General features: G+C 41.5%; 1 protein-coding gene across 1 annotated transcript; it reads right to left on the bottom strand.

Moving 5' to 3' along the window:
- Positions 1-3903: 3903 nt before the first annotated feature.
- Positions 3904-21652, bottom strand: CRKL (CRK like proto-oncogene, adaptor protein). Its single transcript, XM_040604223.1, has 3 exons — positions 20795-21652; positions 16885-17347; positions 3904-7853 (listed from the first exon to the last, which is right to left on the bottom strand). The coding sequence occupies exons 1-3, from the start codon at positions 21106-21108 to the stop codon at positions 7719-7721; spliced, it is 912 nt and encodes a 303-aa protein (XP_040460157.1). The 5' UTR covers positions 21109-21652; the 3' UTR covers positions 3904-7718.
- Between the last annotated feature and the right edge of the window lie 280 nt (positions 21653-21932).

A 21932-nucleotide genomic window follows, 5' to 3' on the forward strand; every position in this document is an offset into this window, starting at 1 on the left:
GGTCAGTGGATTAATGGTATCACTGGTTGTGAGAGGAGGGCAAAAAAGACACAGTCAAAGATTACAGAAATGGATTCAGCATGCAGAATTCCCAGTGAGAGTCCCTGAACTACCTCATGAAATCCAGATCAAACTAGTAAAGTAACACAAAATACTGTAAAAAAAAACCAAAAAAACAAACAACAAAAAACCCCCAAAAAACCAAAACCAAGCAAGATCAGAATCTAGAACAGAAATACACAAGGCCATTACTTCACAGTAATGAAAAACGGGCGAGTTTGATTTTTGTTTTTAATGACAAGTTAAGGACAGTGACAGCACGCTCTTAAGACCTGGCTGGGTCTGTCACTTCTGTCAGGAGCGTCACCAGGGGGGCTTGCTGCCTGGCTTGGCTGCTGGGCGGTGGTGGGCTGAACAGGAGTCAAGTGCCAAGAGTTTCAAACCAGCTCCTGTTGTTCACTTATGTCAGTCCCTTCTGTCTTTTCAAAACAGCATCCTCGCCTCTGACTCACCACTCCCCGTGTCAGTCGAATCTCGGGTGCAGGGGCAGCCGGGGAGGGCGAAGCGGTGCATCCAGCGCTGCCTTTCTGCCTCTGCTGAGCTCTTCTTGCCCCAGGCTCTGCAGAGGATTCAGTAGATAGCACGGATGGGGAGGCTGTGGGGAGGCACAGCACAGCGGAGAGGTGCTAGCAGTCCTCAGGACCCACGCTTTTTCTCGAGCTTTAGTGCTTAATTTCTAGACCAAACACAAGATTATAAGTGAAGGATTTTTCAGTGCTGACTTTCAGCTGCCCTTGTTGGACCAGCCAGGACGTACAAAGCAGGAGCCAGTTCCCTGCGGATACCCCAGATTTAGCTCTGATCCCGATTGTCTGGTGTGCCAGCGGCGGGTTAGACTAATAACTCGTGCAGGGAGGGTTCTGGTTACAAAATGCCTGGAATGAAGCAAGCAGGTGCCGGGGAGGTTATCTGAGGAGAGCGCTGTGTTAATTCCCCCTGGTCTCTTGCTCTCGCTGCCTCAGAAGCAGTGCGGATGGCATCTTCCCCTGGTGAGGCTGTGCCTGGCACACGAGGGGCTGCTGGGTTCCCCTGGTGAGCAGCCGTCACACCAGAGCAGGAGCAGTAGCGCAGCTTTTAGTTCCCAGGGGTTGTGCCAGTCTGGTGTAGGAGCCCCTGCCAAGCAGAGACGGGTCCAGGTCACAGTGGTGGGCACTGGGTTCTCCCACGGAGGGCGGTCCAGCTGGAGAGGTGCACGGATAAACTGGCTCAAGGTGGGCACACAGCAGCGTGTGTTACAGTTACAGTAATTGGTGCAGCTCAGGCTGCAGGCAAGTTCTTACGGCTCAGCTTTCGGAGCAGGAGGCTTGGTTTGGGACAGCTGTGATGGTTCCTTCCCCTGCAGCCTGCCGTCCCTCTGGGACTGCAGCCCTGCTGCAGGAGGGCCCAGCTGTCTGCAGTGACTGCCACAGTTTGCAGCCCCCGGTATTAAGGTAACCTGAAATTGGAACTGCTTCACCTTACCGCACTGAGCTCTGACTGGTAGTTCAACAGCTGCTCGGGGGAGCAGCTGATCTGCCCTCTAAAAAAAAAGGCAGAGGGGACAGTGTAAGGGACAGAAATGACTCCAAGGTGAGTCATCCCTGCTGGTGAACACGAACCTGAAGAGCTTTCCTATGTGCACAACCCACGCTATTGTAAATCATGTAAAAAATTAGAAGAAAACGTGTTGTTTTGCTGTGGTAGTGTTTCATTTCAGTGTATTTAGGTTTGTTTCCTACTGGTGTTCGCTCAAAGAGGCACACGTACCTCTGGCTGAATCTAAAGGCGTCTTTGTTATTGCACTTGTTTAAAATAAACCCTTTTAATTAATCGAGGTTGACTAACTGGTAAACCCAGCTTATCCCGGCTAGCTTGCACCTAAAAATTAAGGCTTACGCTGCCTGTTGTTAGACTGACCTAACTAAACTAGTTCAAATTCAAATGAGTGACAGCCAGTAGGCAGGTAAGCCAGAAGAAAATCCAGCTTGAGTTACTGCTTGTTCCTCATTACCTTTGACATTACATGAGTAACTGTGGCGGGTGCTGGAGCTGCTGTGCTGGGTGCTCCCAGTACAACACCCAGGTCCTGCCTGCAGCAAGGGGGAGCCGTGCCAGCCTGGGGAGAAGCTGACTGCTAAGAGCAGCGGTCTCTAGCTGGACAATGAGCTGGGAGGTCAGCGTGGAGGGTGGGAGGCTGGACAGGGGGATAGAATCCGTTACTGGTGGTGGAGGGTGCGTGCTGCTTGGGGATCCCTGCGAGGGCAGGCAGGAGGCAGCCTGTGTTTTGAAATGCAGAGGCAAGTCACAGTCCCTTGCAGCTTGCTCGGACTATGGAATTTCTCCCTTCTGATAACTGAAATGTAGCTTATGGTGGCCTCGCATCAGCACAAAGTGACAGAGATTTATACCTGGTGACACCTGATGCATTTTGAGGCACAAATAAAGTTCTTCTGTACAGAATACAAGTATTTTAAACTTCCCCAAGCCACCAGCTATGAAGCCACTTCATCTCCCAGTTCCTAATAAAAGCAGGTGTAGATGCTGTGGTCTAGTGTCAGAGAAGCCTGGCTGTGACAGGAACAAAGCCCAGGCCAGGCCACTGCCTCCTGCCATCGCTGTCTGTGGCCCGCCCTTGCGTTAGGAAGGGTGCACAGCACCTACGTCCACCTGCATTGTGCACATCTTACCCCAGACAGGAACAGTGCTGGTGCTGCGGCACCTGTGGCTGTAACGTAGCTTGTAGGAAGCAGTCAGCTAGAATAGCAGGGGACGCTTGGTTTTGCTACGTAAATAGTAAAGCCAGAGTTACTGAAGGTGCCATGAGCAGGTGCAGCAACAGGGTAGCACTTCCAGCTTTTGCTAAAGGGTAACGCATACAAAGTGGATGCACCTTATCTGTTCTTGCTTGCATATTTGAAATACTACTGGTTTTCTCTGAAACGTAACTTGCCCAATGTGAGTATTTGATGATAAGACACTGTGCAGGGTTGGCTATGAATGTTTATTAACATCACATGGAAATCTGTACTCCAAAGACAAACACTAGGCTGTGAACATACCTACAGAGTCCAAGGGAAACAACGCAAGCTTTTTTTGACTTCTCCTTTGCAGCAGTTCAGTGTCTGACGTTCCTCATAAGTTTTTCTCCTACATAAGATCACCTGAAGTTTCAACACATTGTTAATGATTTAACTGAATCATCCCAAATGTTAAAAAAAAATTAAAACTCTAGTTAATGCTATTCTTGATCTGGATTGACGGTAAAAAGGCAAAAGACAACCTCCTGTTTTTGACTTGCAAAAGCAGATATTTATGACATGTTACGCTGACACCTTTCAGCCGCGGCTAGAATGCCAGCCATTCCGCTCTCCAGTACCTGCACAGGCTACACCTTATTTACTTCAACAATAATAAGTTAAATTCAAACAGTATGCATAAACCAGTCATTCTTACAAGCACAGTCAAGGGTATCACAGTAAAAGAAGGGCGTGGTTTCTAGAGAGACCTTTAAAAGCCTCGGCAAAAGAGCAGCATTAAATACAGTGACAGGAAGAGCACTGAAGCGTCAGGTGTCAGGGTGGAGGAGGCAGTGATAATCTGTATAACCAGAGCTGCATCTTTTTCAGGTGGACCTCCAGAGCACAGCGGTATAGTCAGAAGAGGCACGAGGATGGAATAGGAGAGTATCACTCAGCCTGGCAACAGCATTTTCTCCTGCTTAATTCTTCCTTTGAGTCGGGAAAACTTCACTTGGCACTCTCATTCACCCACAAAACAGGGCATTGTAATGACAGAGTAAGGACTTAAATACTCTGCTAATATTGTCAAGGTTTTAAGACTAATGACAACAAATAATACTGTAAGTTGAGGCAAGTTTTTATTTAGACTGTACAAACAGGGCACTGGAAAAAAAAAATTTATAGTGGCTTGATGTTGGGACCAGTTCTATGAAATAACTGGAGTAAGAAATTAAAAAGGCACTAATCTTAAGAAAAGACACTCCATATATTCTAAGAATATAATTCATTTAATACTGTTAATCTCATAGCACAAAAAATAAAACAAGCTATGATCCCCAAAATAAACTTTAAAAGCTTACACTTAATATTATTGCCTGAAGATCATGGTCTTTAAATTACATATTGTGTTTTAAAGTTTACACAGTGAAGACTGTCTCGATACAAGGCCACCTTTCCCACTGCAATAATTGTATCCTTGTCCCAAAACACACTTTCAATTAACACAAGTAAACAGAAAATGACAACTATACAAGAATGCTTTCACTGGTCCCAAAAGGCAGTCTTTTAGGCAGGTCTCACTTTCAAATGCAGGTATTGAGGAAAATGCTTGAAAACTTGACTACAAAACAAAGGCAGCCCACTCGTTCCCAGGATGTTAATACAGTATAAAAAATTACTTTACAGGCACGTGAAATGGCACAAAGAATGCTGTTTTTCCCTTTACAAAAATAATGCTCAGGCTCTTCAGAGCCCCAACCCAAACAGGATATTCCCTTTTGTTTATTCTTTCCCAATTTGTAAACAATCATGAATTAAATTAGCGCTTATCCAGTGATGGACACTGATTAAAACAGTTTTCATTTAAACTTTCAGACTGGTCAGAGGCTTCAGTGTCTATATACACATGTACATAACAGGAGGAAGTCAAACAGTAAGCCTTTCATGGTAGTCAACTATTGTGGCACCAGGTACTTAAACCAGCTCCTAGCTCAAAAGCAAGAACAATTTTAATGGTGCACAGATCGAAGCCATCATTTGTAGGCTCTCATGCTTCATGTTCATTATACCTTACACGCCCAAGGAACATTTACACTGGTAGGTTATCATTCAAATTTAAGAGGCTTCGTAAAGCAACAGACAGCACACATGTAAGCAAGCGACAAGCGACTGAGAATCCCGAGTCCTTCAAAGAGAAACACAAATGGATCAAATGCAGTCTTTATAGGAAAATACTTGTCTCATAGTAAAACAGCAAAGACACATTTTGAAGCAAGGTTACAATCAGCTTAGGCTGGTCAGTATGCTACATTTGAACCACATTTAACATACCTGAACCACACCGCTGCTACTCAGAGAAACACTGTTCATCCATGGTCTAGAACCAGGTTCCCAGAAATTTAAGAATTCTTGTCTTTGCATCAGATGCCACTAAACACAAATTTTGCATAGTTTTGAAGGTAAAATATTTCACTTTTCCGCAGTATCAGAACATAATTAAACCTAAACCGATGCTTGTGTTCAAAGCGTACACCTTATTCAATGAGGGGATGAGTCAAGACATTTATTTCACTGAAAAAAATCCAAGTTAAAAGCTGTGTTCAAGACCTCAAATCTCACAGTATTTATTCACCATGCAAAGGAAGAATTCTAACATCAGCCTTCTGCAGAGCTGCCTGGAACTAGGTCAGGTCTGAAATAAGATTTCTCTGCAGCAGACTGAGTTTAGTGCAGTTTCTGTATTCAAAAGATGACTTTCAGTAGTACAATTTATGTAGTAAACTTACAAGTATAGTTGGGGCACAGAAAAAGCATGACCTCCTTTAGTTAAGAGAGCTGCATAGCTTTTCTTTGCAAGACAAAATGTCAATGCCTATTGTCAAGAATTACTCTTACAGCACCAAACACTTCAGTCAATGCTACTCTACTTCACAGTTAATTTGGTAGTAAAATGCTCTACAAGAACCTCTAGACTGTCAGCCACTTGATCAATACTACAGAAAACAGCTAAAAGATGAACGGAGAGGCTTCTTTAAAAACACCCAGCATTTTGAATGTCTTGTTGCAAATGCCATTTTTGCATTTCTTCAGTGCCTTCCAAGGCACTTGCACATGAACCAAGAACAACGTGCTTTTATTAGGATCAAGTGACACAAATCAACAAGAAAACAGGCTGGAACTGAAGACAACAACTTGTATATAATTTGACATATATAAGAACTGGTGAGATTCTGCGGGTGTCTGAAGTTTTGCTACAACCAACAGCCTTCAAAAGTTGAAAAATGGGGGCTGCTGTTTTTCTATCAGCTCCTGCAACAGCCATTTTCTGTTAACCAGGGTGCCTGAAAAGGGAGGTTTTGTCGTTGTAGTCTTTGCAGATGTTTATTCTGTTAATTCAGTGTTCCATTCTTTTTAAAAGAGCATTCCAGTTCACCTACAAAACACATTTAAAGGCAGGCGGCACTACAGGATACCACTGTACCTAAGCTTTCATATCCTGTACGCAGGCTAAGGACTTAACCTGTGTGACATGAATTTTACTTATTTAGCTGCAGCCATACAGTTCCCTACTTTAAGTCCAATTACAGCAGTATAGCTTATGTACAGAAAAAGGGAAAGAAGTTATACTGGTAACAGACACCTTTGTAGCCTCCTCCAGCCTGAGCATTAATTTACTACATGGGGAACCCAGGCAGCTGACTCCAATTAACCATTTTCTAGAGGATACTGGGAGGGGGAGGGATCTGGGGCATATATAAACCAGAGCCAACTCATTTGGAAGGGTAAAAAAAGATGGCAGCATGCAGAGGACTTGGGATGCAAGCAAGGAAAAACAGGGAGGAAAAAAAGAAGATGAAAGCAGCTCAGGGAAGGAAGCACAGCAACGTGGAGACACCCTAGAAAAAAAGGTACTGTGTTTGAAAAGGAGTTTTTAACAAGCTGGGGCTGGCATAGCTAGGAAACTTTGGAGAGATGAGGGAGCCTGCAGAGAAATGGGTATAAAATGTGTATGTTTAAATAAGAGGATTTAACCAGTATTTACCAAGTTCTTCTGTCCCGCTCATATCTCTCCGCACCATGGCAGTCTGATCAATCTGTCCACCAAGTAGGACCTTGGTGACGAGAGCATGTCTATACTAGTAAAACCACACCTTCTACACTGCCAAAGAGCTGTATGTAGACCAGGCCAAAGTGTTTCCCTTTAAAGCTCACTCTCTACAGTTAGTGCTTGCAAAAATCAACAGAAATGCATTAAGTATGTCAAAAACAGGTTACAAGTATCAACCCCTCCTAAGTTTCCTTATAAATAAATGCCTCAGCTTCAATGCAGCTCAATCAATGGTTATTTGCATTTAACACACACTGTTTCAGGAAGGTCAACAACAAGCTTAAGAGTTAACAGAAAAGAGCAGCTTCTAATACAACTGCTTAAAATACATAAGCTTCAATTATTGTCCTTTAAAGAGACCATAATTTTAAATGTACTATCTTAGGACAGGTTCTCTTAAAACTAAGACTTCTTCAGTCCTAAAATTGCATTTTTGTTGTTGCTTTTTGTTGGACAGTAATGCACAAGTTGCATGTTTGATCTAAGATTAGGGCTCTTCCTACTGAGCAAGCCAGAAAAAGTCCATGGAAGTCTCAAATGGAAAGGTTTTCTTCCCGTATTTCTCTACTATATACTGGTTCAGTCTTCTCCAGCTTAAGGCCCAACAGAGTTTGAAAAATGAAACTAAACTCTGGATGACGCAACTATGGTATGAAGGTCAGGCAGTGACTTCAGTTGTATGTATTCCACATGTATATTAAAAGAACCATCAAACTGCAGCAAGCTGGAAAATGGGCAATGCTAGCAATGTGCCATTAAGTCATCATCCCACCTCAAACAATGCTAATGATAGCCAGGAAAATGAAGCAGCAGTGTAAATCGGGCAGAGGGGATCATTCATTCTCATCTGGGTTTTGAGGGTCAAATATTTTGACATGCGTGAATGGGAAGAGCCCTTTTCGACCGTTGACTTCTCCTTCCCACTGACCATTTATATTCATCCTTGTAACCTTCACAATATCTCCAACCTGCATAATAAAAAAAACCCCAAAGTTATCACACATGGAAATACAAAATAAAATTATAGAAACAAGTCAAATGAAGAGGAACAACAAATACAAGCTTATCATAGGGGAAATAAAACCGACCCTCCTCTTGACATAAGATTAAACTGAAAAATTAAACTAAAATACCAGCATTTTGCTGCTAAACATGATGATGCTGTCTGCATTCTTTTTCAGACTCTTATTAAATAGATATTTACAAATTTAGACATATTGATGAACTGTACCTTTTCCTATAGGAAAGCTTACAAATTCAGGCAGCAATAAACTTAAATATAAATTAACATCACTAAAGCTACCATCAGTAATAAGATGCAACATCCATTCAAAAGAGCACATTACTCATACTTGTTCTAGCATCAGCTGGCTTATTTCAAAGGAAACAGTTTTTCAAATAGAGATTCCTACAGCAAAGAAACCATCACTTGAAGTTCTAGTTCTGATTATCACAGTCTAAGGAGCTTCTGCAGTTTCAAAAATAACAGTACACTTCCAAAGCAGGCAAAAGCAGTCCCAGAACTTTTTTTTTAAAATACTAGATGTACAGATTCTAGCTTTATTTGTTGTTTTCACCTCTACATCCTGCCAAAGAAATTTGAAACGGGAACAATGACATGTCAGGCCTTTTGTACCATAACTATGTTTCTTCCTATTTGGCAACACAAGGTGAGAAAAGCTAAACTATGGTCAAGCAAGAAACATCAGCCCAAATGATGATGTTACACTCTTACTGTTCAATGCCTGTTTTTAATGTGGGTAAGTTACAAAGCAAAATATCCAATTTGACAAGTAGCATCTGAGACTAGCTAAATAGTAATTTCTCCCTTAAATGCTTCAGAATAGCTGAACATGTGGTCTGTTGCAGCACCACTCTTAACTTTACACCTCCCTTCCTGTTTACTTAATTTACTCTGTGTGGTAACTATAGTAAATATTAGAAAAGTTACATTAGTAGCCAAGAACTAATGTCACAAAAAGTAGAACCAGCCTATGACCAAAGGCCAACAGGTCAACAACCCCAAACTAGGTCCAGGCTCTTTGTAGTCAAGTCTCAGTTACGGAGCTACTTCTGTGAAATCCAAAGGTAACTAGCTTTGATCTTACTTAAAGAAAAACTAAGATTTTAGTCCTGATACAGCATGTATAACTATTTGTCTATGTTATCTAGATAGCATTAAAATTTAGAACTGATGCAGACAGTTTAAAGACCTTGGCCAAGGGCCTTAGATTAAAACCTTTCAGGTAAGACCTGGGTATTTTCTATTAAAGAAAAATCCCCAAGTTTACAAAACAGTGTGCACATCACTAGATGATCTGAAGCCTGTTTAAACCAGTTACCATTACTCCAATAGGTATTTTTTTTAAGATCATTCAGAAGCAAATCCTTAAGTGAAATTTAAGATGCTATAATAAACTCCTCAGTCACTCAGTGTTCTATCTCTTAAAATAAAACTTTCTCAAACTTTGAAATAATTTTTTAGAGATTTAAGCTTTATGTTGCAAATTAGAATGAAATTAGACATTTGAGCAAAATGTGTTGCTCCACCCTTCCTCTACTTGGGCTGTCCGCGTCACATCTACCCCACCAAATCTGAGACTGTTACACTTGGAACAATTGTAATCTGGTGCTTTTAAAAGAGGGGAAAAACTCCTCAGAACTCCCGTAAGATCTTGGGATATACCTGAGACTGTACTAAATGGTCTTTCTTAAATGGACATCTTATACTTATGCCGTTCCTAAACTCAAACATGAAGTCAGCATATACTATTAAGTCTTTATACACTGCCCACGATAGTTAGCACATACATATAGCATTAATTTGACTGGTGTTCACCTCCTCACAGAGTACTGCAACATGCTTGAATTGTGCTTTTTAGCAAATATACAATTTGTCAGACGCTTCTCTGAATAGAAAGGCTAGAGAAAGCTTTAAATAGTAACAAGATGACCTAAACAGGAACCTAACAAATCTCTCTTTGGGAAAAGGCTGATAACATCTATAAATAACTTGCTGTTACGTTGCTAGATTTATATAACCCTTGAAGACTGATCCAAGTTCCAAATTTTAGACCCAAATTTGAGAAGATGCACTCAACACTGCAATAGTTAACACCTACTACAGAACTGCATTTGTATCACACCATAAAACCAATCCATGCTCAAACACTTCAATCTTATTCATAGAAGAAAAAGAAAAATCTGTAGTATATTGGATTAAAAACATGGACCTGCATTTTCTGACAATTTAATTCTGCTCATGCACTGTAGATATCAATCCATTATTCATTTTGAAGCTCTAGAAAAAAGAAATCCTTCAACTTAATTCTGAAGGATTTCTACAACATGAATAGGTTTGGAAGTCTTGCTTCAGCTGAGTAAAAAACTTACAATGTAAGTCTACATTGCAACAAACTGGGATGTAGATCAACAATGCAATAAAGTGTTCTTTGGGTGGCTGGGTGGGCAAAGCTGCTACAAATCTTTACCTGCCCTTAATGAGTGCTAGCTGACAAAAGCTACTAAAAAAAAATACTCCCATATGCCAAGAATCACTGGAATAATACGTTGATTTGCAATAACTTTGTATTTTTGAGTAGTAGTTTTGGGGTTTTTTAGTGAAAGCTTCTGGATATCCTCTTGTGCTCTACTAAAAAAAAATGTAGTTCCCCTGAGAAGGGTAAATGAAACAGCATGTTGAAACAAGATTTTGGAGAAGGAACCTTGATGTCATGATAGAGTAATTTGTGGATCTTAATGTTAAAGACTTCCATTTTGACGTCTAGAAGAATCTGATAAGTAGTCCCTCTGTAATTTTTCCCTAAAGTACCAAAAGCAGTATTTGGTAAATGCTTTTTAAAGCATCTAGAATATGGTCAGCTGAGGTGTGATCTCCCACTAAAATTATTTAACACACTATTTTTTTTCAGAGAATGTTTTAAGCCAGTCAGAAGGATTGTCTTATGATTAGGCACAGGACAGTCAGGAGACCTGGTTCTATTCTCATCTCTGCCACAAACTTCCTGTATGACTCTGGACAGCTCATGGCCCTTATCTATAAATTAGGATAATGCTTCCTTAGATTCAGCATCTCTCAGATAAGTTAATTCACTTGTAAAGCATGCCAGCATCTCTGGGTGGAAGTATCAACTGCTGAAATGAGTAATACTTCTGAAATGCAGCCATTTGGTTCCACCCAAATGATAAAAATCAAAACGTATTTTAGATAGCATCCTTTCATTATGTCCCTGTTACAGCATGAATTCAAAGCCCTGGGGAAACACAAGCTGTGGAATACGCCAGTCAGAAAGCTTACTTCATTCACTCTAGATTCTTCCATACCTGTCTTCCATTTGAAGCTGATTCATACACTGCAAAAGGTTTCCTGCATGCCATTTTAGTCACACAGTCAACCAATTCAATGTGTTTTACAAATATTCCAGCAATTGTATATAGTTCTGTGGTTGATACAGACTTCTGTAATGTAAGTTTAAGGAGATTAAAATGCATTAAAACTCTAAATCATAATTTTATCCCACTGGGTCAACAGCCATAGAAAACACATTGCTCTCTGGAATTTACAGGGTGTTGAATCTCAGTCATTATCCTGATTGGTGTCACAAGTCACCTTCTTCAGCGACACTAGCATTAATACCAAAACCGAAACAATTGTTCAGACCAGCTGCCTGTTCTGGAGAAGAACAAGGCTCAACACTAAAATTACTTGATATGCCATTGTCACCAAAAGGTATAAAGCTGAGCTACACAAAAGAGGCAAAGGGTTCAGTCACACTGCAAACAGCTCCAAGTGATGCTAAAGTAGCTGGTGCTTTATGTATTGGAAGTCAAGAAACCAACAGGCTGAAAGCACAGCTTAATTATCCATCAGTTCTGATGTCATGTGCCAGAAGAATAATAATTGATGCCCAAACCAGAGAATCAAGTAATTAAGAGGAAAGACCATTCCTGACACATGAAAACAGGTCAAAGGTCAGCACAGAAATGTTGAAGCCTCATCTAGGAATAGAGTAAAACAACTGAAGTTGGCATTTTAAGCATAGCTAGGACAATTGCCAGAGCTGAGGCTGCAGCACCACAGGTAAAGTGCTGCTTTTCATTAAATGATGTTAGCCTGTGTCTCCATCTGATTAAGCTAGCTGTCATGACTGTATAGAACTGGGAGAGCTCAAAACTCCTAAAGACCATTGTCTTGAGCCACACTGAATGTCACTGTAGCACAGGATCTTGTCTAGATTATCTTATGTTGCTTTTGGATTCATCCAAAACCAAACTCCACAAACAGTTCTGAAGGTGAATGTAAATTAAATTGTGAGGCACTCAGCACTATCACAATGGGAACCACTGATAACTGACTGGAAAATGATTAAAAAATTAATTACAAAAATGAAGATTTCACACAATCTCCAAAGTAATTGTCAGTTGTAATTTCAAAGGCAGCACACTGAAAAGCTGGTGCATGTCAGCACAGACACAGAAATCCTGCTGCCAACGTCACTTTCAATTCAACAGTTATCAGAACTAAAGCTCCCCCATCAACGCTTTGCACTACACAAATGTAGGCTCAGTATTTTGCATGAAATCTAGACCTTGTAGGTTAGATGCATTTTAACGTTTAACACAGCAATACTAAGTTTCCTTGGCTTAGGAAAGCACCATGCTTATTGTCTAGTGAAAGAAGTAGCCTGATTTCCTAATTAAGCAAGCTCTACTACTAGCACATTTTGGCCTACTTGTCTCAACTTTCCTTTGAAGAGGAAAAAAGTTAACTGTAACCTAATTGTAACAAGCTCAAGAGAAATACTGTGAGTCAGTTATATAATTACGGTGAATGGGTATTTATTTCACCAAAACATTTTAGTTAACAGGTTAACTCTGTAGTAGCAAACATAAGTTTGACAATCATGAACTGATAAACTACTTAATGCTGTAATGCTGGCACAGGTCTAGAAAAAGCCATCATTAGCATAAAAATTCTGCTATAAAAATATAGTGAAGCTTTTGTTCAAAAGATCCCATAACACTGTCATGTTAAGTCTGGAGATGAACTCTAGGACTACTACTGCCTTCAGAGTGGTCTGTGACACTTCTTGCAGCATTTGCAATATATTTTAGAACCATTTTTCAAACACATGGCAGACATAAATCTAGTGGCTGCTGCCAGTCTCCCGTTTTTTGGTTCCTTACACCATTTCGTAAGTGAATCTGGAATTTGCTGTTCACATCCTGAATTAACCTTCAAACAGTTCACTAGTTCAAGGGAATTATCCACCACTAGTCTGTCTACTGACTGTGCTGGACATAAAGAACTTTGTTGCGTACAAGTCGAGAGATTAATCAACTACTTTGGATCCAAAAAAGAAGTAGCCAACCACCAACAGATAAGCTCCTTTAAGGTAAAACATACTAGGTCTTAGTCTACTGGGCACTGCATCCACATCGTGTGCTGGTTAAAGCATCCACTTTAACACTAATATGCTAATGAAGCCTTGTTTTAACAGGCTGGCTATAGAACTACAGGTTATTAAATGCTGAGAAACTTTTCAGATAGACTTGGCTGCTCTGTATGACAGTAACACTGCAAAGAATCTCTGCTCTTACAGAATTCATTACCTTATTAAAGTGCTATCCTGTATAACCTTTGAACACAGGATTGCCCTCCTAGTTTTCCCAAAGAAAAGCAGGATTGAAGAACATAATCCTGTAATGTAGAGTTCTAGTCCCAATAAATACAGGTCACTGTATCCCTGTCCTTCATATTCCTTCCTCTAGAGCACCAGGACTGAAGAAAACTGCTTCTTGCTAAAAGCACACAAGCAAAGAAACAGGTCTGGGTCATTGGTTGGTTTCATGGTTGTGGGGTGGGGTGTTTTATGGTTCAGTAGTTTGTTTTTTAATGCAGCATCCATTAAAATACTACACACGTTAGCAAGTCAAGTTAGTTGTAGTGAAAAACTACAGACTTCAATCATTTCATTAAAAACATTAAATCTGAACTGCCATGGTAACTAAATCAACAACAGTAAATGTAAATTTTAGAAATACATATAATTTATTGCAGGCTTTACTGATTGTTCGCTGGTGCGGGGAGATGCCCAAAGTTATGCATATACCAACTGTATGCTTTGAGACAGTAGCTATATAGGCTAAAATAAGTTTTAAATAAACAGATCATTATTTCCTTTTTTTATTTTAGAAAATATAAGTAGGGCATACAACGCAGTAGGACCAAGTCAACATTTAGATGTTAATCCCTTCAACAATACCAATACGAATGGTAAATAATTTTAGCCCAGCAAGGTCCACATTGTAAGATACAATGTATTAACTAGTATCCTTACAGGAACAACACTGTAGTTGCCCTTAAACTATTAAAGTAGTATTTAAAAATTGTTAAAAGTTAAACACTCCATCATTACCCAACCAAACAGATCTTGTTTCAGATTTTCAGTAGAATATTCACTCATTTTACAATCTACGTTTTTTCATGTGAGAAATTAAAAAAATATATTTTACCTACTTTTGACGGCTTATGTAAACAATAGTGTGCAACAGAAAAACTGGACTTGCAGGCAGAGTGCTTGTCCCATTTTCAAACTGAACCCAGGAGAATGACATCCCTCCTTAGGGATGACTTAAAAGGAAGTCGAGCAGATTACTATGCAATAGCTTTACTCCATATGGTATTCTCTTCCTTTTAAGTACTGTCTGTGTACTGACCACACAAAGCCAGAGCCAGCAAACATATTTTGCTCTCATGTTATCAGTTTAAATGAGATTACACAATCAGGCACTGTATAATTATACCAACAAGGTGTTGTACCTGTACAAGCTGAACTGCGATTTATCAGAGTACACCTATACTAAAGTGGAGTACTATCAAATACTATTATTCTGAAAGAACACTGTTAACTGCTCCCCAAAACATTCCCATGTGTTCTTTCTCTACCACTAGCTACTTTCTTTCAGTGGTCTTACAAACTAGAAGCTGCAAATGATCCAAATTTAGTGGCATGTAGAGCCCTGGCAAGGTTGGGATTAAATACATCAATTGGGGCCAGTAGATGTTAGGCAATCTGAAGGAACATCATGAAAAAGATGTTGATTTTTTTTCTTTAGGAGTAGTCCATGTGACAAAAACTATTACTATAAAATGAGGCTGCTGAAGCTCCCCATGCATGGATAAACATGGAGAAGATGTAATCACCCATTCTAGTGAAAATGTAGATCAGTTCCCAGAATTCTGCTTTGAAGCCTTTATAGAAGCCACAGTGTGGCTAAGGTGCACTTGCAAAAAAACCAGACTACACAGGGAGACAAAATACACCAGTGATGGAAGACACAAAGACACAAGGCATTCAGCGGAAGAGAAGAATCTCTCAAACAAAATTTAAGCAATGGGAAGGCTCAAAACAATTCAAACCTACATGTTGGCCAGATAATTAATCCCATTGGTGTAGTAGAGCAGCTAAAATGACAGGATTAACTAGGTCACTAAAAAGCAAGTCAGAAAACATATTTGTGAGGGTCATCCTTCCAAGTGGTTCTGCTACCCTGCAGCAAAGCAAGCTCCCTGAAGCAATTCCATGACACATTGGTAACATAACCAAATCAATCGCTTGCATTGGTTTGTTTTCAGAAGCATGAATAGTTTTGGCAGGAATCTTCTGTATAGTGCAGTTGGCAGTGAAATTACACTTTGGTCTATGATAATTTTCACACACTGTTCAAAAATAACAAACTGCTAGATTTCATAAGACTCAAGGAAAATCCAGTGATACTCATTTAACTTTTAACCCCATATGAGTAACCACTTGCAGAGGTTTTACAAATACAGGAGGAAAAACACTTAAGGCAACTGTTACGAATAACTGGAAGTCACAAATACAACCTTTCAAATTTCAGTCAAAAGTATCAGCTATAGGTAGCAGCTTCAACCTGCAAAATAATTGAGCAAAAGCAACAGGAAAAGTTTGAAAGTATTTTTAAAAACACTATTATTTTACTTGCTAAAATACTGTTGCTTCCTTTGCTTGTTTCCTTGCATTTGCTCCTTGAAGTATTGTAGCACACTCAAGTTTCATCTTTGAAACTAGTGCTTTTTCTGGATGAGACATTTCTGAACTATGGGTTTACTGGCCTTCAGTATAGCCTAAATGGAAAAATATCAGTCTCAGCGTTCTGGATCTAGCTTTAAAAACTTCTTCCAATCCATCATTTATGCCAGTTAAACTAGAATTGTAACATGAATTCTTTACCATTTAAAGAACACGGCTCTAAAGTCCTAAAGACATCCCTAATAAAAATAAAATAGAAAAATGCTTCGGCAAGTACAGGAACTTATTAAATGTTCAACTCAACACAAGTTCAGAGGCTATGCTACAGCCTTTCATCTAACTCCCTTGCCCTCAGTTTAGGTCTTAGAAGTTTCTCAAATTACACTTTTGTAAACAAAAGTAAAAGAGACTAGAGTACTTCTGATATATTTCTGTCCAGATTTCATCACTCAGCATCAGATTACTCAAATGCATTGCAAATGCTATGTTTATTGGCAATCCTTACCTTTCTCTTAAGGATGCTACTGCCAGTTCTCAACCTGGAATACTGCAGTGATTAATGAAACATCTGCCTCCTTCCCCAAGGTTAGGAGGGGAAGCAAAGTCATCCTCAAACTAGCAATTCCGCAGCAGGATGCATATACTCCACTACCCTTGTTAACATATTTGCACTGTTGAATAGGCAAGAAGAGAGGGTAAACACAGCTCCTGAAGTAACTTGGTCACTTTTCTCAGAGGAAGTGGTATAAATAAGCAATTTTTTGTAGATCTTCCTTCAGAATGTAACCTAACTTCTTAGTCCCTTGACAGAGATAAGCAGACTCCATATGAAATCACCCACATGAACTCTGCCACTAACAATTCTTAGTTTCTTGTTTTACAAAACAATTGAAAACCCCGAGACTTGAGAGGAAAAACTTACCTCTAATGCCAGTGCCGTCTTGTCATAAGCACAGGGTACTCTCTTTTGGATAGCTTTGGCATAGACTGGTCCATTCTGTGTTGATGGCAGAGGATTGATCACTGCTCCAGGTGTGCTGGATACTGAGGGAAGGGGACTTGCGGTTTGAGGCTGAGCATAAGCATGGGCAGGTTCTGGAATACCATAACTGTTGGAATTCCTGTTTCCATGCTTCCCATGAGAAGATCTGACTAGCTTTTCTACATAAGGAACAGGAATCATCCCAATCCGACCATCCTTGTTTCTGGCACTCCACCACTGTTCTTCTGGCTTCTCTACAATTACAAGTATCTCGCCCTTTTTAAATGGAAGATCCTCAGCATCATTGCCAGGAAAGTCATAGAGAGTCCGAACATACTCCACATTTTCTTCTGCAGTGGACATAGTAGGGGCAGATCCAGATCCCATTGGTGGACTTGGATACCTAAGTTTAAAAAAGATACAGTGTAAGTGATAGCTATTGTTTTGCATTTCCAGTAACAAAGCTTACCAGTTTTACAGTAGCAATGCCAATTAGAGGAGAATTACTTACTCAGCTTTGTAACAGAAGTATTGGCTTGGTAGCACTGTGAGGCATTTAATGAGTAACTCATGCTCTCAAGTAACTTCTTAAATACCCAAATTAGCTTCCCCAGAAACCAAATAAAAATCTGATGGATGCAGAAAGTTGAGAGGAATAATGCAAAACCTTCACCTGTTTTGGATTGTTGTGAGAATCTTGGGGTAAAATAAAATTACTTCTATAGCTTAAGTTATGAGAGTTATGACACACAAAACCAAATGAAAATTATTTCAGAGACCTGGGGTGGAGAGGCAATACATAAAACCAAACAAATTATTTGTGTGACTTGGGGTAGAGGGGATCTTGCAGAGTTAAATAATCCTCTTCAGTTCATCACACCTACATTTTTAACTTCAGCATCTACTTTAAAGAATTCAGTAACTCTAAACTAGACTAGAGGGAACACAGTGGGGAGAGGGAATAAAAGTAAGAGGAGAGTATAATAAACACAGTTTTCTAACTCAAAGCTAGAAGTCCAATGTTGTCTTTCTGATTGGTAGCACAGCATCTTTTTAACCAAATCCTACTACTCACATGCAGAATTTTGGGGACAGCCATTCACATTTATACTGAAAACACCTTTCTTTAAGAAAAGAGGGAGACAAATCCTGTGTTTTTAGGAGGCAACACTTTTCCCTTCTTTTCTGGAAAGTAATATGGAATTAAGCTCCCTAATCATATTTTTACAACTTCAACTCTCAAAGGGTTGTTATAAACAGAAAAATACTAGTTTCAAAGTACTTATCTTTACTGCATATTTAAATACCTAATAACCTGAAAGCGACATCTTCATAGAAGACAATTATGAAAAACTTGCACCCACTGGTAAGAATGGAGTAAGAAATGAAAAAGCTAACCATCTAGAAATACACCTTTGCCTAATTAACCATAATATTACCTTTCATTTATTCACATAATTGTTTATTACTATGCCCATCATCTGTCCAATACAGTGATTTCATTGTCTGTGATAATATATAAGATAGTCTAATTTGATGAACAACTTTCACTGCAATTTTTACCACAAATTTTACACATTTTATTCAAAGCAGCTGTCAGAAATCTTAACTTATATAGGCCATAGCAGATACTATCTAAGCCCCGACAGCAAGAATGCATGTCATTAGCCTACTTCAATTCTTTTTTGCAACTTGCAAAATAAGATGGAAGTCAAATCCCTATGATTTTTGCAAGATATGCCAGAAGCCCTAAACAGAAAGATACATGCTTCTGTAAGACAGCCTGTGGTGGCCAAAGCCAGTCAGAGCTCACTAGTGACACAGAACAAATAGAAAGCTTAAACCAGTCAGTTTTCAACGAAGTGTTGTATGGCTATATACAACTACTTAATCCTACCACAAAAAGCATCTCTTCATACTGTACTTTATGAAATTAAAAGAATCAACAGCCTTCAAAAGCACAAGCACCTGAGTGTGATGTTCCCCTGAAAATACCAGAGAAACAAGAATTAGCAATAACTGTTTTGAAGCACATACCTGTCCACCCCTGTTCTAAACCTAGTTCGTTAACTAAAAATAAATTAAAAAATAATCCGGAAATGCTACCTCTCATCCTCCCTCTTGCAGCAGGAAGTGTCCTTCAAACATAATTTTAAACCACCAATCGTGTTATTGATTTTTCTAAAAGAGTTTAGAACAAAAATCATGCTAAGGAAAACTCATTTGTTGCTTTATAAAAAAGCTTGTCAGTTCACAGCAGGCTAGGTCACATCTGTTTCTGTAGGCTGAGAGAACAATATGCAATCATAACCTTGAAAATAAGGTGGTACTAAAATGTTCATAAAACGTTTCACACAAGACTCCTAACATATACCAAACCAAGCAAGCAACTGGAATTAGCTAAGTTTTCAAGTGTTTTGAAAAAGCCAAGTCAATCGTTGCCATGTATGATTAAGAAAAAGTTTTTACACCCAGAAAGGCACAACAGTATCCAGGTTAAGGAGAACTGAGATAAGCATGCAGACTTTTTCCTCCCAACTTTCCCACAAGTTTAAGCATGCACATAACACTAAGCAGCTCCATTTAAGTGTTCCTGCAATGGTGAAATTTATTTTTTTTCTCCCCTACCCATCTCTCTAGCCACAGCACAATCACTACCCAGAAGACTTCTCAGCCTTCTCAGCAACTTCAAGAGTTCTTGAAGCTAGTGCTTTCTGTCACATCCCTCCCATCACGTGACAGCTTTACAGAAAGACTTTTTTTGACAAGCTACTGTCAACCTTTGACAATTAATTGTCATTAAGAACTGGCCTATGCCAAGGTTAAATTGTAACTATAAACCTCAAAGTTACTCCCCCGTGCCCCAAGAACTTGCTAATGGGCAAAACACAGTAAGATTTTACACTGAAGAATTTAGAAGAAAAGCAATCTGAATTTCTTTTTTTAACGTGTCACTGCTTTCCTAGCTTTTTTCCCCCACTTCATTCTATCCAAGAAGCCCAAAAGCTTTGAAGTTAGATACTAGGGAAGGCCTTAGTAATTGAAAATAGTATGTTCTAATGTTCTTGATAAGCAGTTTACTGATGCAAGTCACAGGTATGCCTCATGTTGGGAACATGACAAAGAATGACCTCATAGCCAAGTCACATTTTCCCATCCTCCTAGAATAGAATTTCTTAGTGTAGTGCGTGAAGTATAAAAATATAGATGAACAGTGCCGTAACCAAACTTTGAGAAATAAATGTTTTACATTTTGGGGGGAGTGGAAATGCCACCCTAGAAATTTAGGAAATGCTGTCCTAGAATATATTAAAGCCGACTCAACAGGGTGAAGCATTCTAATCACATAAAGGCCTGTTCTATTGTGATCAGTGTGGATGCCTGGGCAGACAGCAACTTGAGCTCAGAGGCTGTGCTTCAGTCACAGAGAAGACGACTTGTGAACCAGCTTTTCAATCATCCTAGGAACAGCAGGGACAATACCAGAAGAAAAGGTTGACACAAAGCGTGACCACACCCTCTCAAAAGGCAATTACAGCCAGTGGTAGAAATGTACACGGTACCTTTGCACATGCCTACATGCACCGTAAAAGCAGGCCTTGTACGTTACGTTATACAGATGATTTGACTGAAAGAGCAACCTGTAATGGTCACGGAGATTCAGAGCGCTAAGGACCGCTGTTCGAGCTTCAAACGAGGGCCAGAACAAATGTTTCCTCAGGGCCTGGGCATGGCCCTACAACCAATGCTAAGATCCTGGAGCTACAAGGCTGGCGTAAGGTTCCCCCCCTCCTGGCGCCACCGGGAGCACAGATGGCAGTGGGTGGGGCGGAGGGAGGGTGGCACTCACCTGGGCGCAGGCTCGATGAGGGTGGTGGTGTCCAGGTAGTGGATCTTGTAGAACTCCAGCAGGGCCGGCAGGTGCTCAAACTCCTGGTCGCCGATCTTAAAGCGGCGGTTGGGCAAGGAGTTAATGATGTAGTGGGAAACCCGGGAGTTCTCGGACACCGACAGCACGTAGTCCCCCGGGCAGGTGGACGAGTCCCGCACCAGGAACATGCCGTGCCGCTGCCCCTGCAACCGCGTCTGCGCCTCCGCCCGAGACACCGGGCCCACGTACCAGCTGGAGCGGTCCGACGAATCGAAGCGGGCGGCGGAGGACATGGCTCCGAGCGGGGAAGGGGAAGGGAGGTGGGGAAGGAAGGTGAAGAGCCCGAAGGCCCAGGCGGAGGAAGAGACTCGGAGAAGGGAAGGCCTGGGCAGGGAGGCTGGGGAGGCGGAGCGGGCTAGGAGGAAGCGGCTAGTGCCCAGCCTAGAAAATAGGAAGCCCAGGGAAAGGGGGAGAAGGGAGAGGGAGGCTCCGTGCCTCCGGAGGCGAAGGGCCGAGGAGCGGCTGGGGTGGGGCTGGCCAGACGCGGCGGTCAGGGCCCCCGAGTCTCCCTCAGCGGCGGGGTGTGCAGGGCATCCTTCCCGCCTCTCAGGCCTGCGGCGGGCCCGGCTGGGCGGGTGGCGAAGAGCAGCGGCGGCTGACACGGACAGGCGGCCCGGGAAGGTGGCGAGGGTGGCCTGCTACGGTACCTCGGCGCCGCAGCCAGACCGGGGAGAGGGAGGGGGACGGGGGAGGCAGAAGCGCCAGGCTCCCGCTTTCTGCTATCGGTTCCCTCCCCTCTCAGAGCCGAGCACCAAAATGGCGGCGGCGCCGGGCGGGGGGAGCTCTCCGGAGACACCGCCCCGCGCAGGCGTGCTACCGCGCGCGCCGCTGGCGGGGGGAGGGGCGGCGGCGGGGAGACGGGGCCGCGCCGCCGCAGGGGGTGGCCGGACGCGCTGAAGGGGCCGTTGGGGCGGCGGCGCCGTGTCCCGGCTCGGTGCCCGGGGGACGCAGCGCCTTCCTTCCCCAGTGCCGCTGCTGTTCTAACCCTCGCCCACCACCTTAGGCGCGTGCGAGACCCCTGCACTGTCCCTGGTCGCCTGCAGGCGCGCTTGGTCAG

The sequence above is a fragment of the Falco naumanni genome, chromosome 1 (genome assembly GCF_017639655.2).
Source record: "Falco naumanni isolate bFalNau1 chromosome 1, bFalNau1.pat, whole genome shotgun sequence".
NCBI classification, from domain to species: domain Eukaryota; kingdom Metazoa; phylum Chordata; class Aves; order Falconiformes; family Falconidae; genus Falco; species Falco naumanni.